The sequence below is a fragment of the Pelobates fuscus genome, chromosome 12 (genome assembly GCF_036172605.1).
Source record: "Pelobates fuscus isolate aPelFus1 chromosome 12, aPelFus1.pri, whole genome shotgun sequence".
NCBI classification, from domain to species: Eukaryota; Metazoa; Chordata; class Amphibia; order Anura; family Pelobatidae; genus Pelobates; species Pelobates fuscus.
In genome coordinates this window covers 80,572,651-80,592,961 of record NC_086328.1, presented here as the reverse complement: position 1 = coordinate 80,592,961, position 20,311 = coordinate 80,572,651, and the positions used below count along the sequence as shown (strand labels likewise).

Genomic DNA, 20,311 nt, shown 5'->3' with positions numbered 1-20,311 from the left:
AGCAACAAGTGAACATGCCTATAAACAACATTACAAACACAGGATTAACAAACGCAGTGAATATAAGAAACTATTTCATTCTTTAGTAAATGAACGATATAGAAATATAAAGGCACTTTTTTTTTTTTTTTTTTTTAATGGTTCTGCAGAGTATGAGTACACGCTATTTTTATCAATTTCCCCTGCGATAAAAAAAACTTGGGATATAATAGCATGTTTGTAAGGCACTACAAGAAATGCATAGATTGACTTTAACAAATGGCATTCATAGCTACATATGTATCCGTCATTGTTTAATAGGAATCTTGTGTTCTCACACGCATTGCTACTACGGTCTAGACTAAATTTAAACAGTGTGAGCCCGGAACTTGGAGAGCTGAACTTTACTACAAGCCGGGCAGCTGCAAACCTCTGGCTGACTGAAGGGAGATAACTGCAAACAAACTGTATTTGAATTTGACAACAAGCACAATCTTTGCTAATCTGTGGCTGGCTGAGGCTAATGATAGTAGTTCCAAACCCGCCGTAGGTAAACTCTACAGTAAGCACAGTGACAAACTCTGGTTGGCTGAGGATAATGACAGCTGCAAACAGTGGCAGCCGGTGAATATTTAAGCCGGTGGGGTGCCAGTCTCCCCATTTAGCATTTGACTATACCCCCCTTTCTGGAATCTCCACCTCCTGACAGATTAGACTCAAAAAAATATATAAAATAAATGTCAAAAAAAAAAAAACAACACTTCATATCATTTCATTTGACAGCAGGAGATATGACCAGCGTATTGCATAAAAACAGGAGTGGCATACCCATGGCATTGACGGGGTTAAAACATATAATTATGTTATTACTTAGTGTGCAGGAAATTGCTTAGGGCAATGAGTTACATTATCTGTGGCCTGCTGTGATACAATAAATTATTAGAATTATGAGCACAGAAATATCCAAAAGGGAGAAACATTTCCAGAAGGCACACACAGTGCTTGGGTTTGAGGAACACAATTTTCATCAGTCACATCGATTTCCTGAGAAATGACAGTACCCTCGAAACCAAACACTCCGATGACCCATACGAATAGGAGAATGCTTATTTCTAGGATTGTTTTTTTCCTTCCTCGCCCTATTCTAGTCTTCATTCTTACTAAATACACTTCTGCAAGTTCTAGAATGCATTTTATTGTGTTTTTGAACTTGCCTTCATCTCCCCGCCAACTTTTTAATGACTATCAGAGGAGAGGTCAGAGCACAGTAGCGAACAATGAAAAGGAGAAACTCAAGCCCTAAGTGAGAGCAGACCATTAACGAAATAATAAAATAAAAATAATAATAATTAACATAAGCAAAGTATTCATCTACACGAGAAAACGAATCGTCACATATTGTATTTGGAACCATATGGATTCTCATGTCTTTAGGCACAGTTAAACTGCAGATGTTAAATGAACACTATAGTAACGCAGACATCTTCATCTTAATGAAGTGGTGTGAGTGCAGTTGTCCTGTCATTTTAACCCTGCAAGGTAAAACATTGCAGGTTTTTTTTGTTTTGCTTTTTAAAAATCGGCAGTGTTAAAGTACCTCTGGTGGCTGTCTTCCTAACAGCCACTAGAGGCACTTCCCCTTCCAGACTGAGTAAAACCAGGGATCATCTGAGGAGCACAGAAGTTAGCCGCTAATGTGTATTGAAGAGATCGCGAAGACGTCAGCAGGTATGCTAAGGTCTTCGGAAGCAAAATGGGTGGCTGCAGCAGAGGAGTACCAGCACTGGAAAGGAGGCAAGTAGTCTCTTTTTTGGTTACCGTATTTATTCGAGTATAACGAGCACGTGTGTATAACGCGCACCCCTAATTTTCGATAAAAAAAAAAAATAAAAAAATAAAAAAAAAAAAATCGGTATAAAATTTTGTTTCACACCAAGCATTGTAATTGACAAAAAAACGTTGTTGAACACGTGCGGCCATGATAAAAATCATTTTATTGACAACCTAAACTGGTATAAACACAATACCGAAATAAAATTACCAGTAACAATATTTATTTAAAATGCATAAAACATTTTTTTTATATTAAATTAATAATTTTTTTATATGTTTAATTATTATTATTTATTTTTTGTTGTACCCCCTCCCTGTTTGTTGCCTTGCCAGGGAGGGGGGTCCAGTGGCATTGGCTTAGCTGTGAGGGGGAGCAGCAAGCGTTTACTCACCTCCCAGCAGCTCCTCCAGCTCCCCAGTGTAAATCTCGCGAGACCCGCAGCCGTCAGAGCTGGGCGCGGGTCTCGCGAGATTTACACTGGGGAGCTGGAGGAGCTGCGTAAACGCTTGCTGCCCGCCCTCCCAGGACCGCCGGGCTTGTAATGAGCCCGGCGGTCCTGGGAGGTATTATCGGCTAATGCAGGGATCCACCTCCACTACAGACTGCCTACTCTCTGCAGCTGCCCTTACCCGCCGCCGCTTGCCGCCTTTCCTTCCTCCCTCTCTCTCTCTCTGTGCCGTACAGTGAGCGGCTGCAGCCCGGAAAAGGCGCAGTGCGAACTCACAATTCGCCTGCGCCCTCAATGCACCGGCCGCCACTGCCACCCTACCCCAGCCCTCGTTTATAATGCGTACCCAAACTTTGAATTATTTTTTTGGTACAAAATTTTGCGCGTTATACTCGAATAAATACGGTAATTATTTTTAATGCCAAAGGAGGGTGGACATAATGAAAACAATCATAATTTCTAGACAGAAGTTATCTTCGGGACTATAGGTTCCCTTTAACCCCTTAAGGACACATGAAATGTCATGTCATGATTCCCTTTTATTCCAGAAGTTTGGTCCTTAAGGGGTAAGGGAACACTATATTGTTAGAAATACAAAACTGTATTCCTAACATCATGTTAAAACACTCTTTAAATACTTACCTGATTTCAATAAACATGTCCTTTGGTGTTGGATCCCTCAACCGGCGTCGTGGAGATCTGGGAACTTATTGCGCATGCACTGCGAGAACCGCGCCCGCATTAGGGTTTCCCTCAGGAAAGCCATGAATCAATGCTTTCCTATATGGATTTTAAAGACGCTTGATGCCCTCATGCAAAGAGTGAGGACATCCAGTGTTGTTTAATGGCGGCATTAAACGCCGTGCAATGGCAGAAAATGTCTCTAGTGGCCATTTAGAGGCAGTCTTAAAGGGACACTATAGTCACCAGTGCAACTACATGTATTCCTGACCCTATAGTGTTAACACCACCATCTAGCCCCCCTGGGCCCCTCATGCCTATATATATATATATATATATATATATATATATATATATATATATATATATATATATATATATATAGTAAAACTCTTACTGTATTCAAGCCAGAAGCTGTAACTCTGCATGCTGTTTGCCTAAAAATAAAAATAATTTAAAAAAACAGTCTGCTGACATCATCAGAAGTGGTAGCATGATCCAATCACAGTGCTTCCCCATAGGATTGGCTGAGACTAACAAAGAGGCAGATCAGGGGCAGAGCCAGCATGATTCAAACCCAGCCCTGGCCAATCAGCATCTCCTCATAGAGATGAATTGAATCAATGAATCTCTATGAGGAAAGTTCAGTGTCTGCATGCAAAGGGAGGAGACACAGTGCTGCCCTGTGCTCTGCTGACAGCAGATCTGAGTGGTTTGAGGAGTTTTATGCCTCAATCAACTCGGAAGTCCCTCTGGTGGCAGTCTGAGTGACTGCAACTGGAGGTGTTCCTAGCTTTCAATGTAAACACTGTATTTTCTCAGAAAATACAGTGTTTGCATGAGAAAGGCTGCAGGGAGCTATAGTTCGCACCTGAACAACCTCATTAAGCTGAAGTTGTTCAGGTGACTATAGTGTCCCTTTAACCTTGCAATGTAAACATTGCAGTTTCTCTAAAACTTGAATATTTTATATTTAGGGTTAAGGTAATCGGTACAGTGCACCCAGACCACTTCAATCAAATGAAGTGGTCTGGGTCCCTACAGTACCCTTTAAGCATCTGTAACAAAGCACTTTTTCATTTAAAAAGTGACAAAGTTAATAAAAACCACGTTACGTCTGGGTCCTGTTTCCTGTAAAAAAGAAGAATAGGGGGTGGGGGGCTTGGAGTTGTAAAATTATGTTTCTTTTCAAACAGCAATCGTGATATTTTGCAGCAGTACATCAAAAAGACTGTTTAACACTTTAATTGGTTGCATTAAGGCATTTTTGAAAGGATTTTCCTGATTCCACTCCTTATCCTCAAAACATGTAAGCGGAATTTAGATATATATTGGCTTTTAATAAAAGATAAAGTACAAAATGTGCCTGTTTATAAACACCGCACAGACAAAAAAAAGCAAACATAATTTGAGAACAGTGTGTCTGAATTATCAAAAAAAAAATTCAAAGAAGTTGGCTTTAATTAATTTGATAAAATTTACAAACACACTGTAGAGGACGTAAACAATGTAGACTTCAAATTATGGTTTTTTTATTGTGTTTTTTTTTTTTTTTAACCTGTGGCAGTAAAAACACACACAAACAATATGTATAAAAATATATGCTGTGCTTAAATATAATTTTAAAAAAAATTCTGCAGACAATACTGAACAAACTTTGTTTGTATGCCTTAAACAATCTTCTAGTATACTAAAAGTTCTAAAATAACAAATATCTAGATTCCGGGATTACACGGAAACCAACGACTAGCTAAAAAGGTGCCTTCCCTGGCTAAATATGATGTTTATTGTTCTGTATCACCCCAGCACCGAAGACTGAACGGATATATCACACAATGCCACAACTTTCAGCACTTGGCATAGAAATGCATTGCAAAAATGTTATCAAATCACTGTCTAGGAATATAAAATGATTACAATGTATGTACACAATATGCTCTGCACAAAGAACCTTCAACCTTCAAGGCCCCTTCCCTTGCTAACATTTATGTAATAGAAAAAATAAAAGGGAGCCATCTGGTTTAGTTAAAGAGGAAATGTCTCTTCCCAGTATTTTTATTATTATGGTTTATTGATCCTATATAGTTAACAAATATGTGTTTGTGAGGTGCGAAAGAGAAAGCTGAATGTGACAATCAAAACCATTTAATCCTACAACTGGGCACCTCCATCTTAGCTCCTTGTCAATAATTCGTATACAAGATCTGTCCTAAGTGCCTCACAGTCAGTCTAGAAAGCAGTACAAATTAAACAAGGTTTCTACTTCTCATTGCACTGTGTGTATTGGTTGTGCCTTGTCTGAACTTGATTATGTTGTAATTTGCTAAATCTTTAATATAAATTTCAAAGAAAAAGGAACATCTCATGTACAGGTGATTTTCAATGTTTTATTCAATGATGCACTACATAAGGAAAAGACAGCTACCCTTTAAAATAATTTTATTGTACGCAAAAGAAAGGGAAAAACATCAAGTATGCTCATAGTTAGCGGAATAAAAAGAAAACAAATAGGCTGTATGACAAACAGGTGAGACAACTGCAACCACTTATTCAGCATATCTCAATGTGTATGTGGTGTGCTCCTTTTTATTGGTTTAATTACCATTAATATTTAAAAAGGAGGCATGCACCAGACCCCTAACTATGGTTTATGCAACAATACAAAATTCAGTCAAATAAAAAGGATGAGGACGAAATCGACTTAAACGATCACTATAGGGTCAGAAACACAAACATGTATTCCTGACCCTATAGTGCTAAACCCACCATTTAGGTGGCTTCCCCCCCTATTAAAAAAAAAAAGTTTAAAAAATAACTCACATTTCCAGCGCTGCGCGTGTCAGCCTGTGCTGGCTGCGCCCCTTTGTGACATCAAAATGGCCGATTTTTTGCCAAATTGCTTTCCCACATGGTTTGGCTAGAATCGTCACGGGGCCAAATGCTGTTTTGGCCAATAAGGACCTCCTCTTAGAGATGCATTGAACGGCAGGGCTGCTTACTGTGCAGCCCTGAGCGAGGAAGCTCCTCCAGTGGCCATCTAAGGAGTGGCTACTTGGAGGTGTCCCTAGGGGCAATGTAAACACTGCCTTTTCTCTGAAAAGGCAGTGTTTACATGAAAATGCCTGAAGGGAGCTATTATACTCACCAGAACAACTACCTTAAGCTGTAGTTGCTCTGGTGACTATAGTATTCCTTTAAAGCAACTCTGGCAGCAAACACTGCACATAGAGAATCGAGGCACTATGACTACTTTAAATCACTTTAAGTAAAAACTGCGCCAATATCACCAAAATTCATAAAATCAGCCACATACTCTGCAAAAGACAAGAAAAGTCTAAATATTTTGCCAAGAAGAAAACAATGAGAATTCTTCAGATTTGAAAGAATACAGTATGATGTACATTTTATTACCCAACTTTACTGTCAAACAAAAATGTAAAAATACAAAGTACCGGTAACAAAACACTAAAATAAATTTGAATATGGGGAAATATTTGTATGACGTTCAAAGTTAAAATACTGTGCCATTTCTTATTTTTGAAACAATACATGTCAATTAGATTTCCTATGCAGTGTGTTCATTTAAAAAAAAAAAAAAAAAAAAAACTAAGATGCCTTTAATGACAACACAGTTAAATGTTTCCAATCCAGCTGTTCTGAACTAAAATTCAAAATTCACTTTAGATTCCTGACATCTGTTGCCACATAGAATGTTTAGCACAATAGGAGGGGGTAAGACCACTCAGGAAAATAAAGTGATGAGCAAGCAAAATGAACACAAAAAAAAACATCCAGATATTAGAACATTTATATTTTATGTATAACCTGCAAATATTTTGTATTCATGAAGTGCCAACATATAGCCGCAGTGCTGTAGGGATATTGACGTTTTAACAATATATTAGAAAAAGAGAACTCATTTACTATTTACTTGTATGTGTCACACTAATACTATTTTACATTTCCAAATCTTGAACCCCTTAAGGACACATGACATGTGTGACATGTAATGATTCCCTTTTATTCCAGAAGTTTGGTCCTTAAGGGATTAAACTCAGGATTCAGCCAAGCCCTGCAATCTATTGCAGGATACGTAATAAGTATGAATGCATTCTGAGATAACCCTGATCTCTGAAGATCCCATATAACAAATCAAAACATTGGACAATAATTTGGGAATACAGTATCTCTTCGCTTTAACCGCTTTGCCCTTTTTTATATGTTTTAGCAAAAACCACCTGAACGCTCGAAACGCAGTTAAAATAATTTTAGATTAGACATGCTGGGAAAAAGAACAGAAAATATTTGTTTGCCTAGTGAAACCAAAATAAGAGTTGAGGAATGAACATGCCAACTGTGTTTGCTGTATATGGTCAGTAGGATGGGAGAAGATAATCACTGAAACTCAATCAGTGATTGACATTCTATAAACAAACAACCTCAAACTTTTCAATATTAAAAAATAAAAAATACTATTCTATAGACATGGAAAGTGATAAAAAAAAAAAAAAATTATTGCCAAATATCAGGAATGATAAATTATCATAATTTATTGATATCGCATCAAATTCTGCATAATACGTATGTCACAAGGACAAGAGGAATAACAGAAAGAAATAATGGAGAGAAATGAAGAAATTAGAGTAAGAAAAACAGATTGTTAACTTAACAGTGCAACAGTACAAAACAGAAACAATTAAACGCTTTTACAATTCGGCTATATTTTAATCTTGGCTGTTTGGGCCTAAAGTTTGGAATTTCGTTTTCAAATCATCCACACACACACAATTTACATTGTATATCGTGATCTGGATATTATTATAAGGGACTGATCATGACTTCAAATGCTGTACTGCATGGATGACGGTGGAAACAACTCTGTCTAGCGCCGCAGAACATGTTGGCAATACATAAATACCAGTAAATACTAAAAATAATAATTGGTTCACTTCGGTCTAGTTCAGGGGGCATGATTTTCAAAAGAAACAGGACATGCATGTCCCTGACTGCCCGAAATTAGTGTTATATCGTTTTAGTGATGAATTGATGGTTTCATCTGAAATAGTTGATGACAGGGAATATAACTCCAATTAATCTCAGGCAGCACTGGGACATGCACGCTGTCATACAAGTAAACACCGCATCTTAACACACTACCCCTAACCCTAGCCTAAAAAACACAATGCAATACAAAAGACACATCATAATCAATCGTTTGAGTCTATCAGTGTTCGGATTAGTTTAGGTCTTTAGAACCCCTAGATATTTTAGTTTATTTTTGTCACACATACAAAATGCCTTCCTCTGTATCAATGTTTATAAAAATACATGCACACACAAACGCTCAGCACATGCATAGAAACAGCAGTAGAAGACTACAACTGTGCAGTACAGTCACCATACATAACATTTCCAGGCGCCAGAATTGTAACATTAGATATTCCTTAAGCTGCTGGGATTTATCCAGAACTTCTTAAACATATAAGACTCACACATATACACATCACCCTCTATAAGTAGAGCCAGAGCACTCACAGAACACATCTATTTGGGTGCAAGAATAGGAAAACACAATTAGATAATGCCAAGAAGTGCTGGGTGGTTAAACAAAGTGCAACTGTTTTATCGCTCGGTTGACACTTCTACAATTACACTGTCCAGATGAAAGCAAGTAGACCTTAGAAGGAATAAGCCTGAAGAAGCTGCTTGATGCAAGTATTAAAATTATATATAAAGAGAAATTGAATTTTTGCAAAATATACATTAAGTTTACCTAAGAAAAAAGGACGCACCCTAAAAAATCTTACAAGAATTCCAGCAAAATAAATACATACAATTTGTTAGCATTAAAAAAAATAAAAATAAATAGCACAATGAACCTTCAGGCACAGTTTGAGGTTTTCATAAAATCACAATATCTTATAAGGGTTTTAAACAAACATAAGTAAAATGCATTACGAGTATTAAGATAACATGAGGTGTTAACCCTTCCAGGTACTACAACACAAACAGCATACCAGCCATCTATATATTTAGCAGAATACATATACGCAAAAGGGATGTAGCATAATAATATAAGAGAATGCCGGTTCAAATTTATAAGTATGCGTGTATAATAGTGTTATGGATAAAGCTAAAATAGCACCCAAAAGCTTACAATCTATATTTTGAAAATTATGGCACAACCGTATTTGATCTAAGAAAAACAGTAAGCAGATCACCGAATGGCATCTTTAAACTACTCAAGATTTCAAAAACAACTTTGGTTTTTCTCTACAGACTAGTTGCCTAGAAAGCATGAGTTAAACAACACAGATCATTTTTATTATAGCTGCAATTCTTAATTCTAAAAATCTCTGTAGACATGAACAAATCTCAGGTCTTAAACGGCTGTATTCTATAAAAGTATTTTATGTGTCCAATAAAATGTATTTTATTCCCACAATATCAGGTTTAACCAAATACAATAAGAGTGTGCAATGGAATAGCAAAATAAAATAGTACACAGATGTGGCACCCACTGGGTTACCACTACATAACACAAAGTCTTCTTTTCCTTTAACCCCTTAAGGACCAAACTTCTGGAATAAAAGGGAATCGTGACTTATCACACATGTCATGTGTCCTTAAGGGGTTAAGGCAATCATAGGCAAATAGGTAGCCCCTCCAACTGTTGCAGGACTACAACTCACACAATGCTTTGCCATTGTGAAGATTGGCAAAGCATCAAGGGACTTTTTAGACAAAAATAATGGGGATTCTAGCTTTTTGCTCACCCTTTGATTTAAGAATGTCATGAGACCAGCTTCAGGGTGCAGGACTGTGACCAGGAGGTGCTGTGAGATATTCAATGGGTAGAAAGTAAAGTTTGGGAACAAAGTGAGTTATAGGGAGGGAGCTCTGGGACTTTGTAACGTTATAGAAAGTGCTGTCTGATGGAGTGACCTGAGTGCATGGTTTATGAAGGTGCTGGTAGCTATTCAATGGAGAGAAGTAAAGTTTGGGAACAAAGTGAGTTGTGGGGAGGGAGCTCTTGGATTGAGCTCTGTGAGAGTGTAAAGTTATATAAACCCCTGTCTGATAGAGGGAGTTGAAGGCAGAGGGTGAGTGCAGGACTCCTGGAGGTGCTTGGAGTTATTCAATGGGGAGAGGTAAAGTTTGGGAACAAAGTGAGCTGGGGTGAGAGAGCTCTGTGATAGTGTGAAGTTATAGACAGTGCTGTCTGATAGAGTGACCTGAGAGCAAGCCTGAGTGCAAGATTCCTGGAGGTGCTTGGAGCTTTTCAATGGATAGAATTAAAGTTTGGGAACAGAGTGAGCTCTGTGAGGGAGCTCTGTGAGTGTGAAGTTATATAAAGTGCTGTCTGACAGAGTGAGTGCGTGCACGGGGTGAGTGCAGGGCTCCTGGAGGTGCTGCTCTGGGCTTTGCATAGTTTACTTTTTATGGCCCTGTGCAGACACCCCCTGCCCTCACACAGCAGCTGCCGATCTCCCCCCTCTCAGCCAGCAAGGGGCACATGGCAGGCTCCGCTCGCTCCCTCCCAGCAGCGCTGACACAAAGAGAGAGCCCGAACTCACCCCGGCTGAGCCCCAGGCAGCAGCACAGGAGCAGCGAGGCTCCAAGAGGGACTCCCATGTTCTTCCCGGTCGTGTTTTCCCCTCAAGTCCTCCCCTCCGTCCGCTCCGGGTCTGTCTCAAGCAGCTCCCATGTCCTCGCACCCACCTCCTCCTGCAGCCCCGCCCCATCGCTGATCACGCCCCGCCCCTTGCCACAGCCGCTCACAGGGCACACCCCCTCCTTCCATACACACCTTACCGGCCACGTCCACGCCCACCCCACTAGCCCCGCCCATACCCTGCTTTTATTCGCTACCTTGGTCTGGCAGAGAGCCTGTCAATCAAAAAAAAAGTCACGCCCACCCGGCTGTATCCTTTCTTTAGTCTGGCAGCGAAGCATTATCTGCGAGTTTTCGTTCGGACACGCCCCCTATGACATGTTGGCCCCGCCCATCTTTTCCAAGGTTGTCTTTTTTTTTTTTTTTACTTGCAAAGTTGGCCAGTGGGCGGCGCTGGTGACGTCACGGGCATCCCTTGGTAACAGGGGAAAGGTTGGGGAGTAAAGCTCCTTGAATGAGAGGTTGTGATTGTTGTAGCTGTCTTGAATGTCAACACAAAGACCATGGAGTCTATTGACTGGAGTTGGAGGCTTTTTTGTTGTTGTTGTAGTAATAAAAAAAACAAAACCTGTGGAATCCAATGTCTGCCATCCTTTTCTATTCACTGGGTCCTGCTCATATCAGCCTGTTATTCCTATAGGCATAGATTTATTTCCAAAACTGGAACCAAAACACTCACATGGTGCCCCCATAGCATGTTGCAAGAGATTGGCATTCATCATGTCAACTTCACTTTATTTTAACATAGGCTGGTCTGGTCTGTTAAATTGTCACGCTACAAATGCAATGTGAATAACAATTTTATTTTAGACTGAATTTTTTTTTTTCATGGTTATTGTTGGGGCTCCTATTCTCAGACCCGATGAAGGACACTTCAGCTATTCTCCTTATTCAACTCTGGGGTTGGGGGGGGGGGGCAATACATAAGACAGACACTAAGGTACGCTGAATCACTGGTATAATTTATTGTGCGTAAGCGTACAGATTACATAAACTTACATCTTTTGCTTGCAATTAAATCTCAAAACAAGCTTTTTAATCTTGCAAGAGAATATGCACACAAAAAACAGGAGGTTACTGTATAATGCATATGAGACATATATTCTCAAGAACAGAGGTTACAAGAGCAAATTTCAAAATTTCAGCTTACGTTTACTGGAACAGATAGCATAGCATGTTAATCCTTTCAATTATTCACCAAAAGTGATCAAAATTGATACATCACTGCTTAAATACAACAAAAAGATAAAAATCACTTTTTAGTAGATCTACCCCAATGGAAACATGCTTGCATTTAATTCTGCATTTTATCATTTAGGGGGTATATCTAAAAACAGCTTACAAAAGCTGCAGATTTCTTTTGTCTACAGCCACTGCAATCCTCCCCTTATAATCCCGCCCACATTTTCTGTGACAGTCCATAGACCTCTCAATGCAGCTTAATAAGAAGTCTTTGCAAGGCAGGTGCTCTGAGCTATTGCTTCCTCTTGAGTTTAACTCCACTGAGCTAACCAAACCAGGAAATAACAGACCATGTTGTCTGATTGACAACCAAGGGGGTGTAAACAAGGTTCTATTTAAATCTGAGCGCTTGTAAAATAAAATAATAGAGGACTCTCTTCACACATACAGACATCTTAAGGGACCTTATGCTATTTACATTTTTAGACTGGTTTGAGATTGCCACCCACAATCCCCTTGGCAGCCTTCCTATGATAGTGGCTAAATGGTAATTCTCCCCTAACCCTCTTTGCCATCCTTCAAATGGTGCAGAGGGTATTTTATGGAAATTGTACAAGTTGTACAAGAGTAAAGTTGAGTTCCTCGGAGCACAGTCTTAGGCCCACTTTCTGTTAACAAAACTAGATAAGGTCACCTGTAACAGGGTTTTACGTCTCTTCAGAGAAATTTGGATACATTAGGAGATGGCACTGGCAAGTAGCAGATGAGATTCAAGTAAGATAAATGCAAAATTATGCACTTTGGGAACCCACAAGCACCTATACTGTTATGCTATTATTGGTCATGACTTAGCAAAAACTGTAAGTAAGGAGGACCTGGGAATAATTATAGACAGACAAGGTAACAATGTCATACCTTCCAATAGACCTGGATTTGGCAGGGCTGTCCCAAATTTGTGGTCCTGTCTTACCATCTTGTGTAAGTTCCCTGGTACTCTGGGGACACCAGTTCTCTGTCCCAAATCAGAACGGCACAAGCCCTTTATTAGTGTAACCCCAGGACTATCATGCTTAGAGAATAGCACAAGCACTCTGCACATGGTCTTTACAGAGTGGGACTGCTCAGAGAGACTGCTAAACCAAAGACACCGATGGCAAGATCTATAGCCCCAATGGTGGGGCACTTTGGTCTTGGAGTGGGCCCAGTAAAAAAAGGTAATAGAGATGCAAGGAATGTTACATTCTATCATACTCCCTGTATCTCTATTACTGTGTTGCTTCCAGTCCTAGCTGATACCAATTCAGGTGCCGCACAGACAGTGGAGAGCAGCCCAGCAGAGCGGACAGGTCATCTGGAAAATGAAGACCAGGGTCGGCAGAACACTGCCTGCTCTTCCTATAAGTGGCGTAGCATAGGAAATTCCCCGGTGGGCCGGACCAGGCTGTGCAGTTACTGGATGCCAATGTTGCTTTAGTGTGATCAGGGGCCGGGCGCTTAAATACTGCACTGGACTGGGTGGGTTCAGATCACTTCCTCCCGGCAAACAGGGTGCCGTGTGGGGAGGAGAGGGAGTTACAGAAACGGAGGAGGAGGACAGGGACAGAGGAAGACTGAAGTCTGACTCCCATTAGTCTAGGTAAGCCAGCTCCCACTGGACCCCAGGGAAACCACCCATATGTACCCTAAAACTAAGGAAACAGAAGGGTAACTAAAATATGTAAATTGTTCTTTATAATGTGTGTGTATGTGTACCTGGGTCTGTGTGTACATAACTGTGTGTGTGTGTATCTGACTGTGTGTATATGTACATGTGTGCCAGTGTGTCTGTGTATACTAATGTGTCTGTGAATCAGTGGGGGTACCAGTGTGTCTGTGTACCTGCTTGTATGTATATGTACCTGTGTGTCAGTGTGTGTATACCTGTGTGTGTGTTTATCTGTACATGTGTGCATGTGTATCTGTGTGATTCTAAGTGTGTGTGCATATGTGTGCGGCAATGTATAAATCTCAGCATTCCAACGCTAACACTCTACACAAATACACCCCTGCAATCCAACGCTAACACTGCACACATATACATCCCTGCAATCCACTGCTAACACTGCACACAAATATACCACTGCATTCCAACACCAATGCTACACATAAATACACCACTGCATTCCAACACCAATATTACACTCAAATACACCACTGCATTCCAACACCAATATTACACTCAAATACACCACTGAATTCCAACACCAATACTACACAAAAGTACACCACTGCATTTCAACCCCAATATTACACACAAATACACCCCTTCATTCCAGCGACAATACTGCTTACAAATACACCCCTGCATTCCAACACCAATATTACATACTAATACACCCCTGCATTCCAACTGCTTGAAAATACACATTTTGCAGGCTGTGTGGAGGGGATATGAATCACGTCATATCCCTGCTTGCTGTATTCCTCACAGTACGGCTGGCGCGGCAGTGACTTTAATGATGAGTACAGCCTCAGAGGAGCGGCAAACTCAGGGAGCACCCCAGAAGTCAAAAGCTCTAGCTATGCCACTGCTTCCTATAAAAGCCTTCCAATCCTGAAACTCTCACCGGTCTTGCCTGCTGCTCCTGCCTTCTCCCACACCCTGCACGAGAACGGAACATATGGATATAGTATAAGGATCACAGACGAAAATGCCATTTAGATAATTTTCTGAAAAAAAGTATATGTGAGGGAGGCTGAACTTGATGGACGCAAGTCTCTTTTCAGCTATGTAACTATAATTTACTTTAAAGGGACACTATAGTCACCCAGACCACTTCAACTCAATGAAGTGGTCTGGGTGCCAGGTACCTCAGGTTTTAACCCTTCAGATGTAAACATAGCAGTTTCAGAGAATCTGCTAGGTTTACATAGCATGGTTAATCCAACCCTTTAGTGGCTGTCTTCCTGACAGCCGCTAGAGGCGCATCTGCGACGCTGGATGCGAAATTCGCAGAACGTCCATAGGAAAGCATTGAGAAATGCTTTCCTATGGACTGTTTGAATGCGTGTGCGGCACTTGCCGCACATGCGCATTCCACTCCACTTGGGAGCTGACGTCGGTGGGGGAGGAGAGGTCACCAGCGCCGAGGGAGCCCAGCGCTGGATTAAGGTAAGCTGCTGAAGGGGTTTTAACCCCTTCAGCGCCAAGGGAGGGGGACCCTGAGGGTGGGGGCAACCTTAGGGCACTATAGTGTCAGGAAAACGGGTTTGTAATCCTTTAAATATTTTATGTCATGTAAGTATACATGTGTGTATGCCTGTATGAATCTGTCAGTATCTCTTTACGCCTGTCTGTGTGTGCCTGTATCGACCTTTCTGTAACTTTGTGTGGCTGTCTTTATCTTTTTATGCCTGCCTGTGTCTGTGTGTGCCTGGATGTACCAGCCTGTGCCTGCGCATACCTGTCTGTATCATTGTATGCCTCTCTGTGTCTGTGTGCCTTTCTGTATCTCTGTATACCTGTTTGTGTGCCTAGGTGTACATGTCTCTGACTGTCTGTGTCTACCTGTCTGTATCTATGTGTGCCTGACTGTTTCTCTGTATGCGCCTGACTGTGCCTGTATCTACCTATCTGTGTGTATGTCTGTATCTCTATATGCCTGTTTGTGTTTTTTTAGCATGGCTGTACCCGTCTTATTCTTTCTGCGCCTGTGTCTACTTGTCTGTATCTATGTGTATGTCTATAAGTAACTGTGGGTCTCTCAAGAGGCGTGTTACGGGTTGGTTTTCAGAGAGGGCCCATGGTAGGCATTAAGAAGGGGTCACTAAATTATTTTTTAGGCTTAAGTCCTGGGTATTTTTTGACCTAAGAAATGCGTTAGTGTGGTGTGCACACACAGCAGTCTAGCACAACCACTTATCCGGCAACCTGTCCACTTTACAAATAGGTCTGCACCTTTCCAGAATTGGAAAGGAAATTTCATTACAGTGATTTCTGTACAATAAGAATGAAAATATGTGTGTAATTTGAGGCTCAAAGAAGTGTTTTAATCAAATTCTGTAGAGATTTCTAAAATATGCAAGCATTCAATTTCGAACATAGTGAATTAACCTTGAGAGTCTTCAGAATTGCCTGATGCCTATTTATATTGATACTATTAGGATTATTCACTGATGGCTTGAATTGTTGGACATTCAAAGTGAATTTAAAATTTCAGACCACAATAGATAAAATGGAAAAAAATTCTCCAAGTCACCTATGTTTATAATTCAGCTATTTTGGCCCAAAATTCACTTTGAATTCCTGCACTTTAGTGAGTGACCCTGTATAGTTGGAGGTGAGGTGACACACATTACTTGATTTCAGCCTGATTAAAGTTGGACTTTCACTGTACAAGATTTTTTATATTTGGGTTTATTCACTAGAGTCCGAATGACCCCAAATTGAATGGGCAATACCATCTGGTTGCATATGGGTCCATTAGAACTGCAAAATCTAGTCATTCTTCATGCTATTGAACAATGTCTCGATTTTGCAATTGAGGCCCTGAATTTGGTTCAGATTAAAGCAAAACCGAACGCCGCCAAACGGCTGAAATACAAACCGAATTCTGCAAATTGCCTGCCGGATTCGCCTATCAGCTGTAATCTTAACTTGGTTGTTGTAGAGGATGCAACTCTAGTGGCTTTTAGGAAGACTACCAACAGAGGTCTGTTTAAGCCTTCTATGTAGACATTGCAGTTTCTACAAAACAGCATTCGTTTACAAATGACAGTGCTGCACCAATCAGCATCTCTTTATAGCGATGCATTAATTAATCATCTAATTATGGGGAGCTCTCAGCATCTCCATGCAGAGTGTGGAGATGCTAAATGTCAGTCCTTCAACCCTAGATAGTTTCCAAAGTTTTACTCAATGGTGTAATTTCCTTGGAAGTGACAGCTCCTCTCTAAATCTAATTCACTGTGGCAAGGCTAGCTGTAGTTACAGCAGATTGATACACAGTGCATACAATAGTTCAGGGTACAGTACTCCACATATATGCTTTGATGTGTCGCAATTTCTATGTATCAAATCACACAGTATGTATCTCATACTTGATATATAGCATGACTGACAATTTATTGCATAGGTTGATCACCAGACCAAAACCTTATCGGAAGCTATCTTGAATCAAAATTCTAAATTATGATTTGTTTAAGTGATGGTCAGATGGATAGTATAAAACTATCAGTTTATTTTAAAGATGCTACAAGATACTCTTCCAATATGTACAATGAATCAACAAGCTTATTTTAAAGTAACATTTAACCCTTTCAGTGCAAAGCACAATTTAGATTTTGTTGACATATGTTCCTGTTTATTTTGTTTAAACATGTTATATTTACCTGGGGTCAGAAATCTTTGCTTTGTCACTGTCCAGGTGAGCTGGTAAATGTATCTGTTGGGCAGTGTAGACACAAACGTACAACAAAATGAGAATTTCACCTCATCAGAACTGTGGCCTGTAGCCAGAAATGGGAAATTATGTGTAATTATTCAATTACCTGTCTTTCAGCATTTTTCTTTTTTTTTTTTTTAAGTACTTTATTTTTGCATCCTTCCGGACAAAGTGACATGATAACATTGCGCGGGCTTACGCAGAAGCCACGAAACATATTCAGTGTAAGTACATCCACGCTGACTGTACAGAAATGCTATAACAAGACCTCATGAGTATTGATGTCATCTTTGTCACAGTCCGTCAGGGGATTTTTCCTTTATTCCCTCTTTACATTGTGCAGGTGTAACCATTGGAAAACAATATCAAACATAACCTTATGTAACGTAACATAATAGACAGGTTTGTCTTGTCCCTTAACATAGGGATTCACCCTAGTATACTTTTCCGTGTACCCATCTTGTAACTCGATTTGAGTGTATAGTGTGTTTTGGTTTGTGTTGTGTGGTTATTCACTATTGCTTTGGATTTTATGTGTAGAACCCCCATACTCTCCCCGTCCCTATTTTGCTGGAACGGGGGGATTAGGAGGGGGATAGAAAGCAAAGAAAGGAGAGAGAGGACAAGAAGGAAAGATAGGGAGGGGGAGGGGATGGATCATATGCGACGACCCAGCGCAGCGTGTTATTGTTTATTTTTCTGGATATTTTGTTAAGTGGTTGTTCTAGGGGGGACCGGGAAGGATATAGTTGTGCCATGGCTCCCACAATCTGTCAAATTTAGGTGTGGTTCCTCTCAATCTGGCCGTTAGACTATCCATTAGGTGTACCTCTTTTATGTTACCTATTACTCTCTGGGTGGTGGGTAAATCTGCCTGTAACCATGTTTGCGCCATCGATCTCCTAGCTGCTAGCGTAATTTTATGGAGTAATTTTTCGTCTCTCGTCCAGTTATCTATGGGTCTGTTCAGGAGGTATGTCCACGGGTTTAGGTCGGGCGCCTTGTGGAATATTCCATTGACTACTTGGTGTATCTTTGCCCAGAATGCTCGAGCTTTGGGGCAGTCCCACCACATGTGGAGGTATGTACCCCTATGTCCGCACACCCTCCAACAGTCATCAGTGGGTGTCTGTCTCATGCGGTGTAGTGTGACTGGGGTGGTGTACCATCTAAACATTGTTTTGTAGGATTGCTCCTGTAGTGTTACACATATAGACACTTTATGGTTTGCCTCCCAGATGTCCCTCCATTCCTCTCCCTCCAGTACCTCTCCCAGGTCTCTTTCCCATGCCTCCGTGTACGTCAGTGGACCCCACTCTTTTGATTCCGAGCATATGTGTGCGTACATTGTGGTTATTAAGCCCTTCCGCGTAGATTCGTTTAGACACATTCTTTCGTAAAATGTTAGGGGGGCTGTCGCTGCCTGTCTAATGTCAGACTGCTGGACATAGTCTCTTATCTGTATATAACGAAAGAAGTCGGTAGGGGTGAGGTGCGTTCTCTGTTGGAGTAGGTCAAAGGGGACTAATTTCTTATGTTCATACATATGGCAGATCCTCTGGATCCCTGCTGTCTCTATGTTAGTGAATTCCCTAGCTGCTAAGCCTGGTGGGAATGCCCTGTTCCTCAGTATAGGGGTCATGGGGGAGTGTTTGGATGTTAGGTTATACCTGTGGGCATAGGTGTCCCAGATGGTCAGGGAGTTCAGTATGGCTGGGCATGTCGTTCTCAGGATAGGCCTATCTTCTCTGCGTACCCACATGTGGTACTGTGGGAGGTCGGTCCCTGTCATGAGTGACTCCAGGTCTACCCACCTTCTAACCTCTAGGGGAGCATGCCACATTGCGACCTGTGCCAGTTGCGCCGCTAGGTAGTAAGAGTAGAGGTGTGGCAGGCCCAACCCCCCTCTTTGTTTCTGTCTAAATAATATATTCCTGGAGATCCTGTGTCTGCGGTTTTGCCATATAAAATCGCCTATCGCTTTTTGAAGGTGTGCCAGGTCGGATTTGAGCAACTTGACAGGCAGCGCCTGAAAAAGAAACAGGATTCTTGGTAATATATTCATCTTTACTGTGTGGATGCGCCCTATCCAGGATATGGGTTTGTCTTGCCATTTTTCCATGTCGTGTATGAGTGTCCTGATCAAGGGGGTGTAGTTCAAGAGGTGTAGTTTGTTTGGGTCTTCAGGTAGGCATACCCCTAGGTATTTTAGATGGTCTCTTACTATCGGAATGTTGTGGGTTTCCTTTAGGGTCGTTATGTCCTCTGCTGTCATGCCGATGGTGAGGGCACTTGATTTATCTAGATTCGCTTTGTATCCGGAGAAGGCCCCGAACTGTGTTAGTAGGCCTCTGAGCGCTGCCATGGATTCTGTGGGACTCGTGAGGGTCACCAGAACGTCATCCGCGTAGGCGGAGGCGAGGAACTCATGCCCCGTCACTTTTATCCCAGTAATCTGAGGGTGTTGCCGCATGGCTTGCATAAGTGGCTCCAGTGACAGTACAAACAAGAGGGGGGAGAGGGGCCAGCCTTGTCTGGTTCTATTCCTCAGAAAGAAGGGTTGGGGCCCAGCTCCTGCAATCTTGACTTGTGCGGAAGCATGGTTGTACATGGCCTTGATGGATGTTACGTATCTTTCAGGGAAGTTCAGGTGTTTCAGGAGGTCAAACAGGTACGGCCACTCGACCCTGTCAAAGGCCTTCTCCGCGTCAAGTGATACTAGTAGTGTAGGTGTGTTGGAGGTCTTTTGGCGCCATATGAGGTCTATGTTCCTCTGGGTGTTCTCAAATAGCTGTCTGTCAGGCACAAATCCCACCTGGTCAGGGTGGATCAGAGTTTTTAGTGTGGGGTTCAGTCGGTCTGCCAATATCTTCGCCAGTATCTTAACATCTTGATTAATCAGCGATATGGGTCTGTAATTGTCAGGGAGTAGTGGGTCCTTGCCAGGTTTCTGGAGGAGTATTATGTTAGCTAGAGACATACTGCTTTCCGTGTTACCGCCCTCCATGAGGTCGTTGAATAAACGTACCAGGCGCGGGGATAATTCCTCCCTAAAGGCCTTGTAGTACTTCCCGTCAAAGCCGTCTGGT

General features: G+C 41.3%; 1 protein-coding gene across 1 annotated transcript in view; it reads right to left on the bottom strand.

Annotated features, from left to right (window-relative positions):
• Positions 1–10,665, bottom strand: part of LRP5 (LDL receptor related protein 5) — a 206,645-nt gene extending 195,980 nt beyond the window's left edge. The window contains exon 1 of the mRNA XM_063438121.1: positions 10,520–10,665. Coding sequence (XP_063294191.1) covers positions 10,520–10,577 — 58 coding nt within the window. The 5' untranslated portion in view covers positions 10,578–10,665. The remainder of the gene's footprint in view (positions 1–10,519) is intronic.
• Between the last annotated feature and the right edge of the window lie 9,646 nt (positions 10,666–20,311).